The sequence below is a fragment of the Giraffa tippelskirchi genome, chromosome 9, assembly GCF_054371585.1.
Source record: "Giraffa tippelskirchi isolate mGirTip1 chromosome 9, T2T-mGirTip1v1.2.pri, whole genome shotgun sequence".
In the NCBI taxonomy this organism is placed as follows: domain Eukaryota; kingdom Metazoa; phylum Chordata; class Mammalia; order Artiodactyla; family Giraffidae; genus Giraffa; species Giraffa tippelskirchi.
In genome coordinates, this window is record NC_137283.1 from 134,968,697 (window position 1) to 134,993,627 (window position 24,931).

The window sequence follows — 24,931 nt, forward strand, 5'->3', positions numbered from 1 at the left end:
AATATACCACCAAATTAATTTCAAAATTTTCAAATCATCAATATGAAATTTATGATTATTTAGATATTAATTTTTATGTTTGATGAACTCTTCTTTAGTATTGGCCAATTTGATAAGTTATATTGCAAAAAAAAAAAGCAATAGCCCAGTGAAAGTCATCATAGAGAAGTTTTTGACAAGTTGGAAGTGAGTGAAAGACTTTGTAAGGAAAAGAGGAAAAGAAATCAGGAAAAAGACATTTTGGGGCTACAAAGGGAAGAGTCAATGGAATAAAAAGAAAACAGAAGGAGGAACGTGTCAACTACATTCCACCTTTCACCTCTTGCTTGCAGGCATTCATTACTCACTCACCTTCAGTGTCAGTACCATCATTCTACTCAGTACTTAGAAGTGAAGTTATAAACTGGAAGGAAAGATCCTGCACTTGTTTTATTATTTTTGCTAATGGTTATTATATCTCTAACTCTACTATGCTATGCTAACCTGTACTATTCTATATCATTGGCAGAGTGAGTTCCACTGTAGATAACAAATAGGGATTTAACATTTATGAGTCAAATAAGTATTTTGGAGAAGCAACAGGAAGTGAGCATCCTAGCAAGACTGAAACACATTGGCTTATCTAATTAAATTGGAAAAGCAACTTGCTTTCTCTTCAGTAACAGTATTATTTGATTTTTTAAAATTCATTTCATTTGGAAAATGTAAAAATATCTTCAACTTCCTCAACCCAACGGCTTACGTTTATTCAGAGGACAAATTCATGCTTACAGAACTATTCTTGAAAACCCGACCACTCACAGTAACTTTGATGGCTTTCCTAAACCAAGGGTAAAATAAAGCATAGATCAAGGGGTTCACGGCTGAGTTGTAATAAGCACACCAACAGCAAATCTCATAAATATAGGCCGGGGTTGTGAAACCCATAAAGGCATCGATTAATGAGTCAATACTGTATGGTAACCACGAAATCATGAATGCTATGACCGTGATACCCAGGGTTTTAGCTGCTTTTCTCTCTCTCTTGGCTACCCTGGATTTATAACTGTCTGATGATGACTCTGTTTTGCTACCAGTATTTTCAATCTTTTTAGCCTGTTGTCTGGCCACAAGAAAAATATTACCATAGAGAATTAGCATAACAAGGGTAGGTATAAAGAAGGAAAGAAAATCTATTAATACCCAGGTTTGATTTACAACTGTCTGACAGCCTCCTACACAGTTGAGGGCACTAGACAATTCCTCAAGCCCATTCTCATTGGCACCCGTGTAGAACACAGCACCACTGTAAGTAATGGGCAGGATCCAGGAGATGCTGATGCATACACATGATACAGATATTGTGAACTTGGTGGGATAGACCAGAGGGTCAGTAACAGCAATGTACCTGTCGATGGAGATGAAGGACAGGTGGAAGAGAGAAGAGTAACAAAATGCTGTGTCAAAGCATGTGTGAAAAGTGCAGAAAGTTTGCCCAAAGTACCAACAGCTCTCCACGGACCTGACCATGCTGAAAGGCATCACAGTCACTCCCACTAGAAAGTCCGCACAGGCCAGAGAGGCAATGAGAAAATTGGTTGGGGAGTGCAGCTGCTTGAAATGAAGGATGGCAGTCATCACCAGGAGGTTTCCAAACACAGCCAGCACAGCCCCAAAGCCATACACCATGTACAGAATCACGCGGGATGCGGGTGAGAAGGGGGTTTTCACACAGGATCCGTTCAGGTGCTCGTAGCAGAGCTGCACAGCTGCTGTGGGGGACGAGTTGCTCATGGTCTGCCCTTTACATCTGGAGAATTCTGTCCTTGATTTCCACTGACTTTCAATGCTTCTGAGGGAAAAACATACAGTAGGATGCCTGAGGAAATTATCACATATTAGTACTATTGTTTTTCAATTTTCCATTTTTTTATTATTAATCTCAATTGTGTTTAATAGCAAAATAAAATACAAAAAATTACAGTGGCCAAGATCACTAGGAGTTAGTTTCAACTAATGCTTAGTTGCCTGAATTTGATAAAGTCCTAAATATTTTTAGACGTTTTACCTCCAGTGTTCCTCTTTGCAACAGGGAGTGATATGAGAAGTAATTATAGACTGAAAGCATCATCTCCTGTCAGGTTTATCTGCATTATGGCCTAAAGCACACAGTCCTTCCAGATAAATACATGCCATCTATAGGAAAATCCCTAGATGGAATCCCTGTAGTGCAAGGTGTGAACTTGGAAGATTATTTTCAAGAGTGATTATTAAGGTTATTTTGCAAAGTGACTCCTTGCATTAAGTTAGGTTACCCATTACATTCCTACAAAAAAAAAAAAAAATGTCAAAGCCTTTTTTTCTTCTTAGGCTTGAAATTTTCCCCTATTCTCACTTCTGCTATGGACACTTTCTTGAATTTTTTTTACAAAGAGGGTACAAGCAGTGAGAGTTAATACTTGGCTTTTTTCTCCGCTTAAGAATCAGTTTTGCATCTTCACTGGATACCAACAAACAAAAAAGGGAACACACACTGTGAGCAACTTGCAATGAAAGCACTAAAAGCACCATTCGCTGTATTTAGACACACCCTCCTTCCTGAGCTTCTATTACAGTTAGTGCTGGTAGAGAAAAGATCGTTCCCTTCTTAGGATATTGCCACTGGAAGCAGATTGCAATGTCTCTCCATCCATGTGAGAAATGGGTGTAAACCCTCTGAGTACTGCTGCTGTGAGATGCTCACAAACAGAAGACTTTCCATTCCCCTCTGCAGTGGGTTCCATGTTATCCCCGCCCCAACCTTTGCAAAGGATATGTCCATGTTCTAACCCCCAGAATCAGATCTTCTTTGGAAAAGAGACCCTCACGAATTTAATAAAGAGATCATCCGGTACTACGAACAAGGGCACTAAATCCAAGAGCAGTGTCCTTCTAAGGGACAGAAGTTGAGAAACAGGGAGAGGAGAGAAGATGGCCCTGTGAAAATGGAGGCAGAGAACGGAATGATGCCACCACAAACCGAGGAATGCTTGGAGCCACCAGAAGCTGGAAGAGATAGAGAATGACTCTACCCAGAACCATGGCAGGGGAGCATGGCCTGTCAATACCTTGATTTCAGACTTCTGGCCTAGAGGACTGTGAGGAAATACATTTCTGTGAGAGAATAGTGCCAGCAAGATTGTGGTTGTTTGTTATGGCAGCCCTAGGAAACTAAGACATTCTCCTGGATGATTTCCATTAGAATGGTTGGCAAGGAAGAAATTACAGCCAAGTATCAAAGGATGAAAATCAACACAATTCATTCAAAAAACTGGATTTCATAGCTTTGAAGGCAAGTTGCACATAATGAGGGTGTCTATTGTCAGACAATTAGCAGTCGTAACCTGATACTGTAGGTATAATTATGTTCATTTTAAACAAAATATTTTTAGAGGAGTTTTAGGTTCAAAACACAATTGTGTGGAAGGTACAGAAAATTCTAAATCCCGCTTGTACATCTGGAAGTTTTCGATTCATGTACCGTTGAAACCTAGCTTGAAGGATTTTGAGCTTTACCTTGCTAGCATGTGAAATTTGTGCAGCAGTTCATCGTGTATATGTACCGCATCTTCCTTATCCACTCATCTATAGGTAGGCAGTGATGTGGCTTCCATGTCCTGGCATTGGAAGCATGGAGTATTAACCACTGGACCACCAGGGTCTCCTTTCATTCTCCTCACTGTGCTGAGTGTCAGAACCACCACCCACCAGAAGGTCAGCCAAAGTCAGGAAGGAACTGAGCTGGAGAGGACAGCTGTTTGAAATGAGACCAGTGAGTACAGCTACTAGTACTTCAGAGAGCTTTATTATCAATTGCATTATTATTTTGAAGAGATCTTTTGTTATTCTTCTAACTGTCATTGAGTTTGATTTCTACTCATTATGTCATTTCTGGAAAAGTGATGAGCTACAATACACGAGTTTGGTATAAGCTATAGGGGGAGCCCATCTTCTAAGTTAGGAAGACAACGTACCTAGAGAATGATTGTACAGGGGTTTGAATCAGGAAGTACCAAGGGTAAATCCTGGACATGTAATCTTGGACAGCTTACCTGAACTCTCCTGGAATCAGATTGCTCAGCTTTGATTTGGGAGTAATAATATCTACCATAATGATCTGTGTGAATAGAGTTAGGGGTAGGGAAGGACTTAACTTATGCTTAAATCCAATTAATTACTATATTACATTACCAATAATATAGAATAGTACAGGTTAGTATATCATAGTAGAGTTAGAGATATAATAATCATTAGCAAAAATAATAAAACAAGTGCAGGATCTTTCCTTCCAGTTTATAACTTCACTTCTAAGGACTGAGTAGAATGATGGTGCTGACATTGAAGGTGGGTGAGTAATGAACGCCTGTGAGCAAGAGGTGAAAGCTAGAATGCAGCTGGCTTCCTAGAGCAAGTGAGCTGGAAAGACTGGTGTCAGTGATTAGATACCCAAATTGGAGGGATTTCAGGTTTTAGTACAGGTCCATATTCTAAAATTCTAAAATCTATAACATTGAAAGTTTGTGTCTAATTAATTTGTTGACAAACACCTACATGAGGCTATTTCTAGTGTTAATTTCTTATCAGTCTATCTGAATATTCATGCAGATACATTAATATTGTTTTGACTATCTGAGTATTGATGCAGAAATCATGCATTGATGACAAGTGCATCACACAATCCACTGGTATATTCCAAATATTCAATGGATAGGCCTTTTAAATGAAAAAATAAAACAGTCTGATTTCTAGAAGTCCTAGGGGTTTCAGATAAAAGATTGTATCTAGTAAATTAGAAGTCCTAACTAAGGACAGAGGCAGGATGGAGGTGATATTCTAGAAGGAGAGAATTTCTAGAAACTGTGAGGGACATTAGTGCATGGTCAAGAGCACAAACTCTGGATCCAGTTGTCCTAGGATTGAATTCAGGCTCTCCCCAACTTCATAACTGGCCCAGGCCTCAGTATTTTCAGCTGTCAAATGGGGACGATAATTTTACCTTCAACAAAGAGTTAGTACAATGACTATTAGCCTTAGTATTGCTAAAGCACATGATTCAGTATTTAACAGAGCAAGTGTTCACAACTTTAAACATTATATATATATATATATATATGTATGTATGTATAGATATATGTATTATAGTTCTGGAGAGAATGATGGAGTGCTCAGAATTAACATTAAGATGCAAAAAGGAAAAATGACCCTGTGCCAGTGTTGACAATATTGGAGAGAGGCAAGACTGGTACAATCTGATGACCTTTGTGGGTTTCTGGGAGGTTGGAGGGTGAATGCTCCACCCGACAAGGAAGAATGCAAAGGATGCCCCCTCATTGCTCTGCTGTGAAAGAGCAGAGACCTCAGATGAAGACCAGGTTCCTAAAAGGTGCACAGAACCGACACAGAAGGAAACATGTTTGTAAAGTTAAATCTCAATATTTATTCTTTGTAATGTCTTTCAATCTTAATTCAGTTATGTTGAAATGCCAGTCTGGGGATCAGTGCCAGTCTGGGGGTCAGAGGAGAGTGAGAACAATAAGATGCGTGTCTCATATTGTTTGTTCAATTTACAGAACTGTCTTTTATTCTTAAATAATCTATTTCTTATATATTGATATTAAAAGATATTTTTCTTCTGTGAAATTCTGCCAAAACATAAAGCTGTCCCTGCTACTGTTGCTGCCACTGTCTATGATGTCCTTAGTTGGCAAAGTTTATATTTGGCAAGTATCTGTTGGTTCCTTGAATTTTTGTTTTTTTTTTTACAAATTTTCTTATTTCTGAAACCCAAGTTTCTAAGAACTACCACCCTGAGACATTAGTCTTTTTAATAACAAAGGTGTATTTTTGCATAAAATAACCCTCAAAATAAACTAGGGCAGCCTCTGGTCAATTCCAAACTTTTGAAACAGTGAAATCTTTTCCAATAGAAGCAGATATCCGAGAAATCAACTACATACAAAAAGCAATATCTAATGTCGACTATGAAGAGTTGTGCTGAGTCTTTCTACATTGTTTTTGCTACCCATCAAAACTTATTAGAGGAATCTAAGCTACTTGCTACTCTAGTGTCTGACTCTCTCCTGTATTCCACATATAGTGGGAGGTCCATCTTAGAGGTATTCATATGAAGAGCTGGTTATCTTCCTCTGAGGAGCACACACTTGGGGAGAGAGGGGGACACAATATACCAAACAGATCATCAGAAAGCAGTGTAACAGACAAATAAACACAGTGGTTCCTAAGAAGGCAGGGGCTATGTAGATATACATTTACAACCTCTATTGTTCTAGCTTTTCATTCATGAAAAAAATGAAGACACACTTTACCAGGTACTGCTGGGACTTCCCTAGTTGTCCAGTGGCTAAGACTCTCCATTCCCAATTCAGGGAACCTGTTTTCAGTTCCTGGTCAGGGAACTAGATCCCACATGCTGCAACTAAGACCTGGTACAGTCAAATAAAATAAAATAAATAATAAAAAATAAAATTATAAGGTACTGTTAATATATGAGCTACTAAAGGAGCACATGGTTTGCAAATATAATCATTCCTTATCATAATAATATATGATATATATGAAAAAATTGTATGCAATTTGGAAATTCGTAACACTCAGTCGCCTTGAAATGTTTTGAAAATAGAAGTCTTGCTGTGGAGAAGAGGCTCAAAGGAACCAAATAGTTAATAGAAACAACAAGATTGTATTTGCTTGATGTGCAGACCAGTCCTGCTATAGAAATTAAGATGTAATTTATCTAAATGATCCTCCCTTCACCCTCAGAGGGGGAAACCTTATACAGTAAAATATATAATGAAGAAGTGTAGGTTGAAATGATATGTCACAGGAAATAAATTATTCCCATCAGTGTCCCCATATCTCCAAAGAATTTTGTTTAGCCTTTCTTTTATGATGACAGGATTTTTCCTTTGAAATAATTAGTACAAAGCTTGTTTTCATATTGCTCCTAGTGACTTGATGGCAGTGGCTGGGAAACAAAAGGGGAGAAAATTTAGTTACTGGTTATTTCACTTAATTTCTGACTCCCTGGATGTGAATACTGGCCGTGTGTGTGTGTGTGTGTGTGTGTGTGTGTGTGAGTATGTGTGTATGCACACACTCAGTTACATCTCACTCTTTGCAGCCCCATGCAATGTAGGCTGGCAGTTTCCTCTGTTCATGAAATTTTCCAGAATACCTGACTGGGTTGCCAGTCTTTACTCCAGGGGATCTTCCTGACACAGGGATCGAACCTGCGTCTCTTGTGTCTCCTGCACTGGCAGGCAGATTTTTTACCCCTAGCGCCACCTGGAAAGCCAGAATACTGGCTCTATTGTTTAACGAATATGCCACCTTGAGCATGAGACTCACTTCTTTATAACCCAGGTTCCTCATTTATGGTGTAAAATAATAATATAATAATAATATTTCCTTGCACACAGAGCTGTTGTGAAGACTGAGTAGGGGAGGTAAGGTGGTCCCAAGCACACAATGAAAGACCCATAAATTAGATAAAACACTCTTAGGTTTAGATTGTTTTTATTGTTGTACCCTGCCAGTTCCAAAGTTCATGTGTTACACACCAGAAACACTCAATAATTGTTCCCTGAAGCAAAGACCAATAGACTAGTCCGCACACAGCCAGAGTAAATTACAGAAGAGAGAAATGAGGGCAAGATCTTGTTTTTTTAATAAGAAAGCTCTAAAATATTTATAATTATAAGCAGAATAAAATGTTGACCTAGGAAAGGAAGTGGTAAAACTGATTTGTCTAATATATATGAAAGTCTACTAAAACAAAAGAAAGACAAGTATAAATGCATTAAACTAGATGTTAGAGTGCTTGTTTGAATCCAGAAGCTTTATGATATTCAGCAGACTTTTAAACTTTGATTTTAGCTTTTTCTTTTTTAAAATGAGGAAGTACGGTTTCTTTATATCTTGTGGCACAGGATTAGAGAAAGTTACTGCACTGAAGAAGGCAAAGTGGTTGTCTGAGGAGGTTTCACAAATAGCTGAGGAAAGAAGAGAAGCAAAAAGCAAAGGAGAAAGGGAAAGATATATCCAACTGAATGCAGAGTTCCAGGAATAGCAAAGAGAGATAAGAAGGCCTTTTTTAATGAACAACACAAAGAAATAGAGGAAAACAATAGACTGGAAAAGACTAGAGATCTCTTCAAGAAAACAGGAGATATCAAGGGAACATTTCACACAAGGATGGGCACGATAACAGACAGAAATGGTTAGGACATAACAGAAGCAGAAGATATTAAGCACAGGTGGCAAGAATACACAGAAGAACTATATATAAAAGGTCTTCAGGGCTGGGATTAACCACGACGGTGTGGTCACTCACCTAGAGCCAGGCATCCTGGAATAAGTCAACTGGACCTTGGGAAGCATTACAATGAACAAAGCTAGTGGAGGTGATGGATTTCCAGCTGAGTTATTTCAAATCCTAAAATATGATGCTGTGAAAGTGTTGCACTCAATATGCCAGCAAATTAGGAAAACTCAGCAGTGGCCACAGGACTGGGAAAGGTCAGTTTTCGATCCAATTCCAAAAAAGGGCAACGCCAGAGAATGCTCAAACTATTGTACAATTGTTTTCATTTAACATGCTAGTAAGGTTATGCTCAAAATCCTTCAAGCTTGGCTTCAACAGTGAACCGAGAACTTCTGGATGTACAAACTGGGTTTAGAAAAGGCAGAAGAACCAGAGATCAGATTGCCAAAATCCATTGGATCACAGAGAAAGCAAGGAGATTCCAGAAAAATGTATACTTCTCCTTCATTGATTTCATGAAAGCCTTTGACTGTATGGTTCAACAAACTGTGGGAAATTATTCAAGAGATGGGAATACCATACCACCTTACCTGTCTCCTGAAAAACCTGTGTGCAGGACAAGAAACAACAGTTAGAACCGGACATGGAACAAAGGACTGGTTCAAAATTGGGAAAGCATAAAGACAAGGCTGTATATTGTTACTCTGCTTATTTAACTTATATTCAGAGTACATCTGAATGTACTGGCATGTGTACATCTGGCATGTGTATATCTGGCATGTGAAATGCCAGAATGGATGAATTGCAAACTGGAATCAAGATTGCCGAGAAAAATGTCAACAACCTCAGATATGCAGATGATACCACTCTAATGGCAGAAAGTAAAGAGGAACTACAGAGCCTCTGGATGAGGGTGAAAGAGAATAGTGAAAAGCTGGCTTACAACTCAACATTCAGAAAACTAAAATCATGGCATCTGGTTCCATCACTTCATGGCAAATAGAATAGGAAAAAAGTCGAAGCAATGACAGATTTTATTTTGGGGGGGGCGGGCTTCAAAATCACTGCTGACAGTAACTGCGGCCATGAAATTAGAAGACGCTTGCTCCTTGGAAGGAAAGCTATGATAAACCTAGACAGCATAATAAAAAGCAAAGACATCATTTTGCTGACAAATTTTCGTAGAGTCAAAGCTATGGTTTTCCAGTAGTCATGTGTGGATGTGAGAGTTGGACCATAAAGAACGTTGAGCACCAAAGAACTGATGCTTTCCAATTGTGGTGCCAGAGAAGACTCTTGAGAGTTCCTTGGACAGCAAGGAGATTAAACCAGTCAATCCTAAAGGAGATCAACCCTGAATATTCATTGGAAGGACTGATGTTAAAGCTGAAGCACCAATACTCTGGTCACTTGATGTGAAGTGAAAGTCGCTCAGTCGTGTCCGACTCTTTGCCACTTCATGGACTATAGAGTCGAGGAATTCTCTAGGCCAGAATACGGAAGTGGGCAGCCTTTCCCTTCTCCAGGGGATCTTCCCAATCCAGGGATCGAACCCAGGTCTCCCTCATTGCAGGCAGATTCTTATCCAGCTGAGCCACACCTGATGGGAAGAGCCAATTCATTGGAAAAAACCCTGATGCTAGGAGAGATTAAGGGCAGGAGGAGAAGGGGGTGACAGAGACAGAGGATGAGATGGTTAGATAGCATCATGGATGCAATGATCATGAATTTGAGCAAACTCTGGAAGATAGTGAAGGATAGGGAAGCCTGGTATGCGGGTTGCAATGAGTCAAACATGACTTAGTGACTAAGCAACAATGACTGCCTCTTTGAAAGCAGTAAATCAAAATAAATTGATGATTTTCACTGTCAGAACTGAAGAGTTGAGGGTAAACTAATGCTAAGCAGTCTAGGGTGCCTTTACATCATTTGTTTTGTCTTTAACTATCAGGTAAAGATGCGAGAGTTTCTCATAAGTACATTAAATCAGAAGTAATGCACAATCTCAGGAAAGGTTTACCAATTTAAAGCATTTGTTTAATAATAGTCAGAAATGGTATTCCTAATATATGATTGATTTACATTAAATAAGAAATTAGAGAAATAAACAAGAATATTTTGATATATATTCATCCCTGTCCCAATGATATGATGCTCTGATTTTTCAAACTTGATATCTGATGGCTACAAAATAAAATTAGAATAGAATCAAGCAATTTATTTAAAAAATTATTTAAAAATACAGAAATATAGCATTCTCTAGTACCAAAAACAAGCCTACATGTCTGAAAAGTTGACTAGCTTCTATACAGTGTGATTTGCTTAACTTGTTCAGTTTCAAATTTGTGGGTTATATAAAATGCATTTATCAGCCTCTGTCTGTCATCTTTTTATATCCTTCATTTCAGTTTTGTATTTTTTGGAACATATTTTTAATTTGGCCTTTCATGTATATCATTGAAAATCCTCATAAATAATCTTTGGAACAATGCAAAAATGAACAAAACAGGAAGCGAATTTAACATAAAGTACAATAATAAATGACAATGTTAAAAACTTGTGTGTGCTCTAAACATGTGTTAACTGGTAAAATTTATAAAGTCTGCCAAAATTTTATGAGCAGACAATTACCAGGAAGTAGCTCACTCAACCGGAGAAGGCAATGGCACCCCACTCCAGTACTCTTGCCTGGAAAATCCCATGGATGGAGGAGCCTGGTGAGCTGCCGTCCATGGGGTCGCACAGAGTCGGACACGACTGAAGCGACTTAGCAGCAGCAGCCCACTCAACAAATGAAAGCTATCTATAACATCAATTACCTTTCCCATAGTAAATAATTCGACAGATATTATAGTCAATACCTTTATCTCTGGGTTGATTTTACCCGACTCTGAGATTATATTCCTGGACTCACAAATCTGAACACCTGACAGGGCGGGGTCACTACTTTGCCCTCCCTGAGCCAGGATATCTCTAAGTATTCCCCAGCTACATTTACATTGTAATATTAATTAAAAAAATATTTCAAAGGAATAAAGAAAAGCTATAACCAGGGATTAAACTATTATAAAGTAATAAAAGGGAGGATTTAGAATAACAAAACATTGCAGTTTCTATCTATATATTCTTTTACATTTTCTAAAGAATGCTACAAGGAAGGGATTAATAACTAGAGACGTACAGTGAAGTTCAGAGACAAGTAGCAACCCAAGATCGATGTTAAAATGCCACCTTTCTGGCTCCAAGGTCATACTATTTCCATAACAACCAGGTTTTTATGTTATATTGACCAAAGAATGATGAAACTGAATTTAAATCTTTAGGTCATATTGGAAGCATAATTTATTCTTTTACAAGATCTTGCATGTATATGATTAAGTTTTCTACCCAATGGTGTGTTCACTGTGAATCTATATTCAATTCCTCCATCTAAAATGTGGGCTTATCCAGAAAATAAATTTATTGTTGAGGAATTTTCTCTCAAGACTTTGCCAGTGACAATGAGTTTGATGGCTTTTCGAAACCAAGGATAAAAGAAAGCATAAATCAAGGGATTCATAGCTGAGTTATAATAAGCAATCCAAACCAGTATTTCATAAATATATGTGGGAGTGATGAAACCTAGGAAGGCATCAATGATGGAATCCAGGAAGTAAGGCAGCCAGGAGATCAGAAATGCTAGCACTGTGACGCCCAGTGTTCTTGCTGCCTTTCTCTCCCTCTTGGCCACTTTGTCTTGGTAGCTCTCTGAGCATTGCTCAGTCTTATTGCTCAGACTCTCAAGTTTTCTAGCCTGCTGTTTAGCAATGAGGAAAATCTTGGAGTAAAGAACTATCATCACAAGAGTGGGGATGAAAAATAATAGAAAATTCACCAATACCCAACTCTGATTCACTGCAATTTGACAGCCTCCCACACAGGTGAGAGCACTTACTAGATCCTCCAGTCCAGCTGCATTTGCTCCTGTGCTAAGAAGGGAAAAAGTGTAAAAAGTGGGAAAGAGCCAAGAGAAGACAATACACATGCCAGAAACAGATACAGTGAAATTTGTTGGATAGACCAGGGGGTCAGTGACGGCAATGTACCTGTCCAAAGAGATAAAGCACAAGTGGTAGATGGAAGCATAACAGAATGAGCCTTCAAAACAAGAGTGGAGTTGACAGTAACTCTCCCCAAAGTACCAGCGGCTCTCCACGGACCTCACTGTGCTAAAGGGCATCACAGTCACTCCCACCAAGAAGTCCGCACAGGCCAGAGAGGCGATCAAGAGGTTGGTTGGAGAATGCAGCTGCTTGAAGTGGAGAATTGAAATCATCACCAGGAGATTTCCAAATACAGCCAGCACAATTCCAAAGATGAACACTGTGTACAAGATGAGGCGGGGGCCTGGTGAGTAGGGGGTTTTCACACAGGATCCGTTCAGGTGCTCGTAGCAGAGCTGCACAGCTGCAGCAGAAGGAGATGCATTGCTCATGATTCTCTGATTTGATCCCTGGAAACCTGTCACCCTCTGTGGCCCAGGATGTCATTCCTGATTTTGAAATGTCCTTAAAGAAAAGATAAATACAATGTCAGCCCTTGCCAGTGTATTCTGTCTTTAATTACTTGTAAGTGCAAACCTTTACTTGCATGTTTAGAAAGTGATTCATATCCTCATCTTGTAAAATGATCACTTCCAAATGAATAAGCAGTTAATTTTCAACATTATATAAAATGCTGTTAATTTAAATTTTAAAAAATCTTACCTAGTTTTTCATATTAAGGGAGAGGTTGTTTTCAAGAAGCTTTTACAGGACACATGTTCGAACGCCACATTTTATTAGCATTATTTTCCTAATTTATCAGAGCAATGATAATGACCCAAACACTCTCTCCCCTCAGGAATGTAACTAAACAATTTCAATCCCCAAAGCCCTTAAGATTGAATCCCCATAAGTTCAAGGTGCTTAGAAAGAAAAAATTAAATAACAATTATGTTTATGCTAAAATAAGTTTATGCCCTACTAATTTCCTTATGACATTTTAGCTCTGCATGGAACAGAATAGTACCTATCCTTTAAAACTTTTGAGCAGAATTTGAAAGTCATATTATTTGCTATTATTAAATACTGCCTTTTCTGTGTTGAATGTCACTAGATTTCTGTGTTGAATGTCACTAGAACTCTTTCAAATAAACTCTTTATCCCTACCAGTGCTGATGTGTGTTAAAAAGAATTAAATGTGCAGGCTCAGTTGCTCAGTCACTCAGTCGTGCCTGACTCTTTGTGACCACGCGGGTTATAGCCCACCAAGCTCCTCTGTCCATGGAATTTTCTGGGTGAGACCACTGGAGTGGGTTGCCATTTCCTTCACCAGGGGATCTTCCCGACCCAGAGATCTAATAGGTGTGTTTTATGTCTCCTGTATTGGCAGTTGTGTTCTTTACCACAGAGCACACAATGAAAAGCTCAAAGAAGTTACATAATCGTATGTTAAATACCTGAACGCTTCAGGTTTACTTTTAAAAATTCTGACCTGGGAAAGTGGGGTAGTAGAATACAAGGTGTTTGCCTCAGGGAACAGCAAAGGAAGTGCAAGTACAAGTAAAACACTGTGTCTGTGCCTCTTGTTGTTGGAGTTGTAGTGGGAATAGCATGGAAGATACTTGAAAAATAAAACGTTGAAAGGACTTTTGGAATGTGGATACTCCTATGTTGTACTCTGGATTATACCACTGACAAATTTCCTTTTTCTCTCAGCATTCTAGAACAGATCTCACCTTAGGTTTTCCAAAAAGTGTTTTCTGAGGCTTCCCTGATGGTTCCGTGGTAAAGAATTTGCCTACCAGTGCAGGAGACACAGGTTCGATCCCCGATCAGGAAAGATCCCATAGGCCATGGAGCGACTGAGTCCCTGCACCATACCTACTGAGCCTGTGCTCCAGAGCCCGGGAGCCGCAACTACTGAGGCCATGTGCTGCAGCTACTGAAGCTCACGCTCCAAGTGCTCTGCAGCAAGAGAAGCCACGGTGATGAGCAGACTGGACTGCAGCTAGAGAATAGGCCCTGCTGCCTGCAACTAGAGAAAAGCCTGTGCAGCAATGAAGACCCAGCACAGCCATAAACTGACCAAATAAAACTATTTTTTTAAAAAGTGTTTTCTGATGAATGACTTCTATATTTAAAAATCAGCGTTTTCATATTGAGGCATAAAACAAATTTGAAAAGTTTACGTTTTTATCACGCACGGACTGATGACATGATAAATGTATACACCCTTATATTCACCACCACAACCAAGGTAGAAAGCAACACCCTGGTGATTCTCCTCAGGCCATTTTATAGTTAATCTCACCCCACATTTCCTTTCTCCTGTCCTGGGGAAAACGCTGATCTCCATTCTAGGGCTAGAGATTAATTTTCAAGGCCTAAAAATCTTTTACGAAAAGAGTCACAAAGTTTGTAGTTTTTGGTGTCTGGCTTATTTCACTCAGGTCAATGTCTGTGAGTTTCATCCATGTCTGAGGACATTTTCAGCTCATTCCTTGCTATTGCTAAATGTAATTCCATTGTCTGAATATACTACAATTATTTTATCCATATTTTGCTGTTGTTCAGTTGCTCAGTCGTGTCTGTCCAGTTAATAAATATTCAGACTATTTAGCTTGGGGTTGTCAAATTGGGAAGTGTAGGTTTAACTCTGCAAGAAAGTATACACTATCTTCTAAAGTAATTGGACCATTTTATATTCCCACCAGCAAGCTATGAGTGTTTTGGTTTGCTCCAAATCTTTATTTCCTCCTGGTGGATTGTCTATCGACTTAAAAGATTTTGGAATAAATCAAAGCTTATCCATTATACTTTATCTTACTTCTCTAACTCCATGTGAGAGGCCAGCATGTGAACAAGAAATGACAACTCAATGTGGTGACGGCTCAGATACACAGAGTGTAGTGGAGGTCACCACAGTGAAGCAAGGGAACTGTATCCACAGGCAATTTTACCAAGCAGGTAACTATAAAGATAGGTTGAGAGGGTCAAGGAGATATTTAAAGTAAAAACAGAGAAGGTCTTCCCAGGCCGAGACGGCAGTGTGTTTTGAGGCTCCGAGATGGGGGCTGGATGCATCGGCAGGGCTGAGAGCGGCTGTAGCGCAGGCATAGTGTGGGGGAGCGGCATGAGCTCAAGGAGACCTGCGCACAACCTGACCACATCCCCCTCATGGTGCCAAGCTGTTTGGATTTCTGTAGAGGTCAGTGGGTATCTGCTCAGGGATGCTAGGTAGGATTTATTTTTCTGCAATACTCCTAAATCTACTTAGAGTCTCACATTGCACCAGGTACAAGAAAAATACCTCAGTAAATATAGGGATTGTGACTTTTATCACCATAGTGTCATCCATCTTCGGAGAGCTTGGTCTCACATTAGTATCTGTGGGTATTGTTTGAGGTCTGTCTTCTGAGGAATGCATTTTCCTACCTTAAGGGGCAGACTTATAATCTTGCTTGGTGGCTCTGTTCATGGAATTTTCCAGGCAAGAGTACTGGAGTGGGTTGCCATTTCCTTCTCCAGGGGATCTTCCTGACCCAGGGATGGAATCCGGATCTCCCGCTTTGCAAGCAGACGCTTTACCAAAGAATTCGCCTGCCAGTGCAAGGGATGTGGGTTGATACCTGGGTCAGGAAGATTCCTTGGAGAAGGAAATGGTAACCGACGCCAGTATTCTTGCCTGGGAAATCCCAGGTACTGTAGCCCACCAGGCTCCTCTGTCCACGGAGTCACGAAAGAAAAGACAAGACTTAGTGACTAAACAGCAAGGGGCAGACTGGGCAACATTTCCCCTTCTAGAGGGGAAATGCTCCTTCCAGCTGGGAGGTGAAATCTCTTCTCAAAATATGTGCATCTACTCAACACATCTACTGTGCTTGTTATCACTTTTCAAGAAATGACCTGAAGAGTAGAGATAAAGCACAAGTGGAACGTTGAACTATGACTCTTGGTAGCTTCCATCGCTGCTAAAGACAGCACGTAATTAATACAGACAAGAAGAGTTGGAGCATATTAAAGATCTGCTGAAAGAAAACCATAAAAATACTTAAAAATATTGATATAGTTCCTTAGATACTTTATCTATATAAGGTGCAGTTTCTAAAATATACTAATGTACCTACGTCATAGTTTCATTAGATAAGACAAAAATATACCAAAGATATATTCTCAAAAGATATTCCCCCCCCAAATAAAACAAGCAAGCACACAGATAAAGCTGATGATACTTAGATAAAAATAAAGGCGGTATTATTAACATCAATTTTAACCTATGTATTTTAATCACAAACATTAAAATGGTAAAGCTAAATTACAAAGTAAATCCCCTTCCCCAAACACAGACACTGTCTGTTATACATAAAGTTACATTTTGTAAGAGTGTAATATGGGGACCTAGTCCATATATTGTTTTATAATCTAGGTCAGATTTTTTTGCTTCTGTTTTCTTTCGATTTTAGCAAACAAAATACATTGTGGTTGTCTTACCTGGTTAATTGTTACAGGGCATTTGTTCTTTTTAATGGTTTTATAACGTTCCATTTCAAAAGTAGAACATAACTGATTTAATTTATACCATATCAATCCTAGTTTATTTCAATCTATAATTAAGAGATATACAATGAATGTCCTTGTCATGTTTCCTTCCTTGCCTGACTCTATCTTCTTAGGCTTGCTTGGCAGAAATGGAACTACAGAGTCAAGTGGCATGTGATTTGAAATTTTATATAAATGTCTTAATTTTCCTCTAAGAGATACTAAATTGTGTTTTTCCTATATGTATGTGAACATGCCCAACTCTCAGCAGTGTGCTCAACTTCTCAGAATCTAATTAATCTGGTATTAATGATCCTTTCAACACTGTCCTTCCAATTCGAGATATGAAACTCTATTACATTTTAACTAACTTTTAAAATTATTTGTACATTGGACATTTTAACGTATTTATTAGCCATACCTCTATAAAATTTCCTGTTTATTTGTTTAGTGGGATATTTGTCTCCATCTTTCTATTGTGTAAATTCTTTTACAGTTTTAAACCTACTAATTCTTCATCATGCTTGCTACCAATAGTTTTTCCAAGTTTGTCTGTTTTTCCTTAACATGGCATTCTTTTTCTTTGAAGTTTAAGAATTAAGTGCCTGAATCCATATGGATTTTCTGTCATGATTCCACCAATAAATTTAGAAAAAAATATTTTCTTCTGGTTTTTTAACATCTGGAAGAAATCAGTTTTGATTTTGTGAAATACATGAAGCAAGATCCTTAAGAATTTTTCAAAAAGTTTTATACAACAACATTTCTAAATTACACATTTTTCCAATAACATAGATAATAGTGGTATTTTTTTTTTATCATGAACAGTGTATAAGCTCAAAATAGTACCTATAGAAGGAAAAAGAACCAATAATTGCTATCCATCATGAGCTAGAAGGTAAAACAACAAACTTCATGAAATGAGAAAACGGTTACATAAAGGGATGCAACTATGCTAGAAACTGGGCTTCCATTTTGCTAATGGTTATTCATACATTTACAAAATATCTATCTCCTAAAAAAATAAAACATGAATCTCATCCTGAGTCTGAAGTGGCTGTTGGATACATCTCAGAGACCTTTAGGAGCTCTAGAAGACTGGACCCCAAGAATCAATTTGCTCAAAATAAACGTGAACTGAGTCCACAGAACAACCTGACATTAACAGGGAATAGAGAAGGAAGAAACATGAAAATGCAAAAAAAGTTAAGTGGTAGGAAAGGTGAGACAGCAACAGGCTTGAAAGAAGAAAGTAACAACTGACAGAGTGGATGGTGTAAAGCTTTGAGGAAACTAGAAACTATGACCACTGTGTCGACCACTGCTAAATAGCATGGTTCTATCAAATGCTCAAAGGATGTTCACTTTTCAAAATATGTAAACGTGTAAAAGTGAAGCTACTAAAGTTGAGGTACTATGTCTCCTCCTCAACTGAATGATCATTTTCAAGTCTATATTTCATGCAATAATCACTACAGAAATTTCTAATATGTCACCAGATCAACTTAAAATTTTTCAAATCATGGATATGAAATTTAGGCTTTAGAAGTTAGTTTTATAATTCATAAACTGTCTTTTAATATTGCCAGTTTAATAAGTTTTATTGCTCTCCCAAACCAATGGTAAATGAAGCATAAATCAAATGATTTAGGGCAATTTGCAATAACTGAACCAACAAAGTATCTCATAAGCATATGAAGTGTGATAAAACTTAAAAGAAGAATCAATGAATGAATCAGATACATCGAGTAATCATGAGAACAAAAGTGCTACATTGTGAAGTCCAGGGTTTTCACTGCTTTTCTCTGTCTCTTAGCCACTCTGATCTTGCGAGTCCCTGGTAACAAATTTATTTTCTAGTAATATTTTCCATCTGTTTAGTCTGCTTTCTAACCATAAGAATAATATGTCAGTACAGTAGCATCTTAACAAACCCAGGTGTGAAAAATAATAGAAATTCTATCAATATCCAAAACTGATTTAAACAGGTTGAAAACCGCTTATTAAGCAGAGAGCGCTTACTAATCCCTCCATCCCATCATGTCTGACATCTGTGTACAGCTTGGCACCACTGTATGCCAGGGGTAGGATGTAGAAGATGCTGAAGCCAATTCCTGACACAGAAACCAGGCAGACTTAAACATAATACTTTTAACTGCATCCCCAAAAATTCCCTGGGAAAATAATCAAAGCAAGAAAAGCAGCAAACTGGGGAAAGTTAATCACGGAGAAATTTTTGATAAATTGGGAATGAGTAGATCAGTTTGTAAGGAAAAAAAGAAAGGAAATAAAAGGCAACAGACATGTTTACAGGTTATAAAGGGAAGAGTCAATGGAATAAGAGAGAAAAGGTGGGGAATGACTGCAGGGAATAGGAAATGGTGCATTGTACAGAAGTTAACAATAATGGGTTTAACATTTGTTAGTCAAATATTTTTGGAGAAGCAAAAGGGAAATGCACATCCTAACAGACTGACACATTGATTTATCCAACTAAACTGGAAAAGTAATTTGTTTTCTCTGAAGTAACAATCTTACTTGATTTTTTAAAATTCATTCATTTGTAAAATGTGAAGATACCTTCAACTTCCTCAACCCAATGGCTTACATTTGTTCAGAGAACAAATTCATGCTTGCAGAACCGTTCTTGAAAACCCCACCACTCACAATGACTTTGATGGCTTTCCTAAACCAAGGGTAAAATAAAGCATAGATCAAGGGGTTCATGGCTGAATTGTAATAAGTACACCAACAGCAAATCTCATAAATATAGGCCGGGGTTATGAAGCCCATAAAGGCATCGATTAATGAGTCAATACTGTATGGTAACCACGAAATCATAAATGCTATGACCGTGATACCCAGGGTTTTAGCTGCTTTTCTCTCTCTCTTGGCTACCCTGGATTTATAACTGTCTGATGATGACTCTGTTTTGCTACCAGTATTTTCAATCTTTTTAGCCTGTTGTCTGGCCACAAGAAAAATATTACCATAGAGAATTAGCATAACAAAGGTAGGTATAAAGAAGGATAGAAAATGTACCAACACCCAGTTTTGATTTATAACTATCTGACAACCTCCTACACAGTTGAGGGCACTAGACAATTCCTCTAGCCCATTCTCATTGGCACCTGTGTAGAACACAGCACCACTGTAAGTAATGGGCAGGATCCAGGAGATGCTGATGCATACACATGATACAGACACTGTGAACTTGGTGGGATAGACCAGAGGGTCAGTAACAGCAATGTACCTGTCGATGGAGATGAAGGACAGGTGGAAGAGAGAAGAGTAACAAAATGCCACATCACAGCATGTGTGCAAAGCACAGAAACTTTGCCCAAAGTACCAACAGCTCTCCACGGACCTGACCATGCTGAAGGGCATCACAGTCACTCCTACTAGAAAGTCCGTACAGGCTAGAGAGGCGATGAGAAAATTGGTTGGGGAGTGCAGCTGCTTGAAATGAAGGATGGCAGTCATCACCAGGAGGTTTCCAAACACGGCCAGCACAGCCCCAAAGCCGTACACTGTGTACAGAATCACCTGGGATGTGGGCGAGAAGGGTGTTTTCACACAGGATCCGTTCAGGTGCTCGTAGCAGAGCTGACAGCTGCACTGGGAGACGAGTTGCTGCTCATGATCTGTCCTTTACATTCAGAGAATTCTGTGCTTCTTGATTTCCATGGACTTTCAATGCTTCTGGGGGAAATCATACATACAGTAGGATGCCTGAGGAAATTATCAGACATTAGTACTAGTACTATTGTTTTTTTCAATTTTCCTTTTTTATTATAAATCTTAAATAAGTTCAGTAACAGAATAAAATGCAAGAAATTTACATTAGATAAAGTCACTGGGAGTGAATTTCAACTAACTAAAGCTTAGATCCCTGAATCGGATAAAATTCCCTTTTGGTCCTAAATATCTTTAAAAAATTTTTACTTCAGAGTTCCTCTTTGCAACAGGCACTGATATGGGAAGTAATTATAGCATCAACTCCTGTTAGGTTTGTCTGCCTTACTGCCTAAAGCATACAGCCCTTCCAGATATATAAATGCCATCAATAGGAAAATCCCTAGATGGAATCCCTGTAGTGCAAGGTGCGAACTTGGAAGTTTATTTTCAGTAGTGAGTGTTAAGAAAGCTACTGTACAAACAACTGTTTTAATTAGGTCATTATGTTTCTTGAGCTCAAGATTTTTTTCTTCTCACACTTGAACTTTTCCCCTATTTTAAGTCCTGCTGTGGCCGCCTTATTGGATTTTTGTTACAGAGGTATCATAAGGTACAGGAACTGTGAGTCAATACTTAGCCTTTCTCTCCTAATAAGAATCATTTTTTGCCTGTGCACTGGCTATGAACAAACAGAAAAGGCAGCATACAGTGAGGGCAACTTGAGATGGATGAATTACATTTCAGGAAAACATTAAAAAAAACACCGTGGTATTTAGACATGTCTACATTTCTGAACTGCTACTACTGTCTGTGCTCTTAGGGAAAAGATGTGTTCTCTTCTCAAGACATCATTGGAAGTGAATTTGTAATGTCTCCTCATCCACTTGAGAAGTCCACACATAAACCCTCTGAATGATTCACATTCATTTGTGAATCCAAGTGATAGAACTTTCTGTCTCTTGTGCTAAAAGATGTCAACTAAGGAGTAATGTACAGAAAACTGAAACATAGCAATACATTTCCTGGTAATTTCCCACCCTTGGAATGTTGGGACAGAGCAGAGCAAAAGAAAGTATTATCCAGGCTTCAAGAAGGATTTCAGACTCTGGGCACTGTAGGGCCACTGACTTTGAAGATATATCTGGACTTGTTCTTTTGAATTGTGCCATATTAATTCATCTGGCCATCCGACTCCTAGTCACACACACAAAAAATACTCTTAATGATCTCTTAGATTCTTTCTAATGTATTCTGAGAGTTTGATTTTATAAAATCATCAGTTACTTAAATCGACAAAGGTGTAGGCTAGGCTTTCCCAGCTTCAGCACTATTGACATTTGAATTCTTATAAGTTTTGATGTGGGATCTGTCTTGTACATCAAGGGGCATTTAGCAGCATCCCTGCTACTAGATGCCAGCAAAATCTCCTTAATTGTGAAAGCCAAAAATATCTCCAGACACTGAGAAGTGTCCTCTGAGGAGCAAATGTATAGAGAGGGAATGAGTGAAATGAGCTCTGTCGTGTCTGACTCTTGGCAACCCCATAGCCACCTCTGTCCATGCCAGGCTCCTCTGTCCATGGAATTCTCCAGGCCAGAATACTGGAGTGGGTAGCTGTTCCCTTCTCCAGGGGATCTTCCCAACCCTGGGATCGAACCCAGGTCTCCCACATTGCAGATGGATTCTTTACTGTCTGAACCCAATATATCAGTGGATCTGCCTTACTTAGAACCATGATTCTAGGCAATAAAAAAGTATCACATGATCACAAATATTGCAAGTATCACTTGTCATTTGGGGTACAGAAATAACTTTATCTCCCTCCATTATTTTAAATTTATTCAATAATTACTTCTTTAATCCAAGGCATATTTATTGAGTGCCAGGAGCTGGGTACAAAGAAATGAACAAAACAGACATGACCCCTTTCTTCATGAAGCTTTCAGTCTTGAAAGGAGAACAAACCTTCAACAAGTAAGCAGATAAATGGATGTATGAATAAAAATTGTGAGAAGTATTACAAAGGTGAAAGACAGTATTGTGTGAGAGAGTAGTAACCACCTAGACAGGCAGGTGTATACAGTAAAGTTCCTACCAACAGAATAAAGCCAAAATGCTGCTGCAATATTGTAGACTTTTAATGTAATATATGGGCTTCCTTGGTGGCTCAGTGGTAAAGAATCTGCCTGCTAATGCAGAAGATGCGGGTTCTATCCCTAGGATAGGAAGATTCCCTGGAGAAAGAAATGGCAACTCACTCCAGTGTTCTTGCCTGAGAAATCCCTTAGACAGAGGAGCCTGGTTGGCTATAGTGCATGGGGTTGTAAAAGTGTCAGACACGACTTAACAACTAAAACCAACAACAGCAAATAGAATATATACTCAGAGAAAGGAAATAGGAAATGAATGGAACTATAATTGGGGTTTTCAGACCTTTTTTTAGCATAGACAAACTTAATGAGAAAGAAATATTACACCAAAAGTAGAGAGAGAGAGAGAGAGGGAGAGATAGAAGTCTAGCTGTGGTCTAGAAGCGGGATAGGGTGGGAGATCAGAGCTTTTTTTGTGTAAAACTTGGACAGACCCCTAGATCTCCATAAAGTGAGGAGCTAGATTCCTCCCAAAGTAAAGCACACGTTTCTTTTATGAAGTTATTGCAAAGTATATATGATTGTCCTTGCTGCTGTTGTTGCTTTTTGCGATGTTCTTGGTTGGCAAAGTTAATACTCAGAAATTATCTGTGGGTTCCTTGATTTTTCACCATCTTTATTATTTCTGAACTCCACGTTTCTAAGAACCACCATCCTGATACATTAGTCTTTTTAATAGTAAAAGTGGTATTTTATAAAGTTACAGACATAGAAAACAACTTATGGTTACCAGGGTATAAGTGGTAGAGGGATAAACTGGAAGACTGAGATTGACATACACACAATTTCTATATATAAAATGGACTTCCCAGATGGCTCAGTGGTAAAGAATCTGTCTGTCAATGTGACTGAACACCAAAATGGGCAGGGAGTATGTTACACTTAAATTTTCTTGTCCTGCCTTGAAACATAAACTGCATTCCATCAGTAGCTTGCAAAACAAGATTATATAGGAAAATGACTATATTGAAACCACAGGAATCAAAATAAATTCATTGCACTCTGTGTTAGAACTGAAAAATTGTGGATAAACTGATACCATTCAGGATAGGGTGCCTTTAATCATCTGTAAAATCAGATAGAAACAGTATGCTCAGTCACTAAGTCGTGTCCGACCCTTTGTGACCCCATGGACTGTAGTCCGCCAGGGTCCTCTGTCGATGGTATTTCCTAGGCAAGAATACTGGAGTGGGTTGCCATCTCCTTCTCCAGAAACAGTATAATTAGAAATAACACACTATTTCTAGAAATGTTTACCAATTCAAAGTATTTGTGTAATGGTAGTCAGAAATAATGTGCCAATAGGTAATGTTGATTTGCATCAAGCTAGAAATTTTTAAAATATAGCAAGAATACTTTGATGTATATTCCCTCCTGCCTTGAAGATATCATAACCTGATTTTATAATCTTGATGTTTAATTGACACACAGAACCCTCCAGTCTTAGTATCAAGAATAATTCTCTGAAATAATTGGCTTGATTTATCCACTGTTAATTGCAGAACTAATTCATTTCCTTTTTTCTTTTTTTTGCCTTAGAACTGAGTTTGTGGGTCGTAAGACAATGCATTTCACAGCCTCTGACTTGGCTTCATTCTATGTCCTTCACTTCAGTTTTCTTTGTTCTTTTGAGCACACTTTTAAGTTATGCTTTCAAGTGTATCCTCAAAATCCACTATAAATTACTTTTAGAACACTGTACAACTAAATGAATATGGAATAAGTTAATCTGAAAATAAAGTAACATAATGAATGACAGTCTTAAAACACTGCTTTAAACATCTGCTAACTGGTTCTAAACTCTAATATAATTTTATGAACAGACTTACTAATAAGGAAGAAGCTCACTGAATAAATAAATGCTATGATGCAAATTATCTTTCCCATTGTACCTAATTGAATTCATATTATAGTTAACAGAGTGATCACTTGATTGATATTACCTGACTCTGAAACCACAACGTGAGAATCACAAATCTCAACACCTAACAGTGCAGACCAACTGCTTTGCCCTCCCTGAGCAAGGAGGCACCACGTCACTAAGTGGTTGTATTTACATTTTAATAGAAAAATAATACAAAGGAAGAAACAGAAGATTAGGCAGAGATTGAACTAATATAAGGTAATTGAAAGAAGGATTTATGTTAACAAATACATATTAGGTCCTTCACTTGTATTCTCCTAAATTTGGTGATGAGTACTACAGGGAAAGTTTATTAACCAGAGAAATACCATGAATT

At 38.4% G+C, this 24,931-nt stretch overlaps 3 protein-coding genes across 3 annotated transcripts in view; all 3 read right to left on the minus strand.

Moving 5' to 3' along the window:
* Window positions 1-744: 744 nt before the first annotated feature.
* Window positions 745-1,779, minus strand: LOC145521859 (trace amine-associated receptor 6). Its single transcript, XM_081530863.1, has one exon. It carries the CDS (start codon window positions 1,771-1,773, stop codon window positions 745-747), a length of 1,029 nt encoding a protein of 342 aa, XP_081386989.1. The 5' UTR covers window positions 1,774-1,779.
* A 9,965-nt stretch (window positions 1,780-11,744) lies between these two features.
* Window positions 11,745-24,931, minus strand: part of LOC145521922 (trace amine-associated receptor 7a-like) — a 31,980-nt gene continuing 18,793 nt past the window's right edge. Inside the window, exons 3-4 of the mRNA XM_081530884.1 lie at window positions 20,410-20,595; window positions 11,745-12,849 (exon numbers count right to left, since the gene is read on the minus strand). Of these exons, the coding sequence (XP_081387010.1) occupies window positions 11,745-12,776 (1,032 nt within the window). The 5' untranslated portion in view covers window positions 12,777-12,849; window positions 20,410-20,595. The remainder of the gene's footprint in view (window positions 12,850-20,409; window positions 20,596-24,931) is intronic.
* Window positions 19,468-20,504, minus strand: LOC145520477 (trace amine-associated receptor 6-like). Its single transcript, XM_081526950.1, is given in 2 exon segments — window positions 19,468-20,474; window positions 20,477-20,504. Coding segments are annotated over 2 exon segments (1,035 nt in total).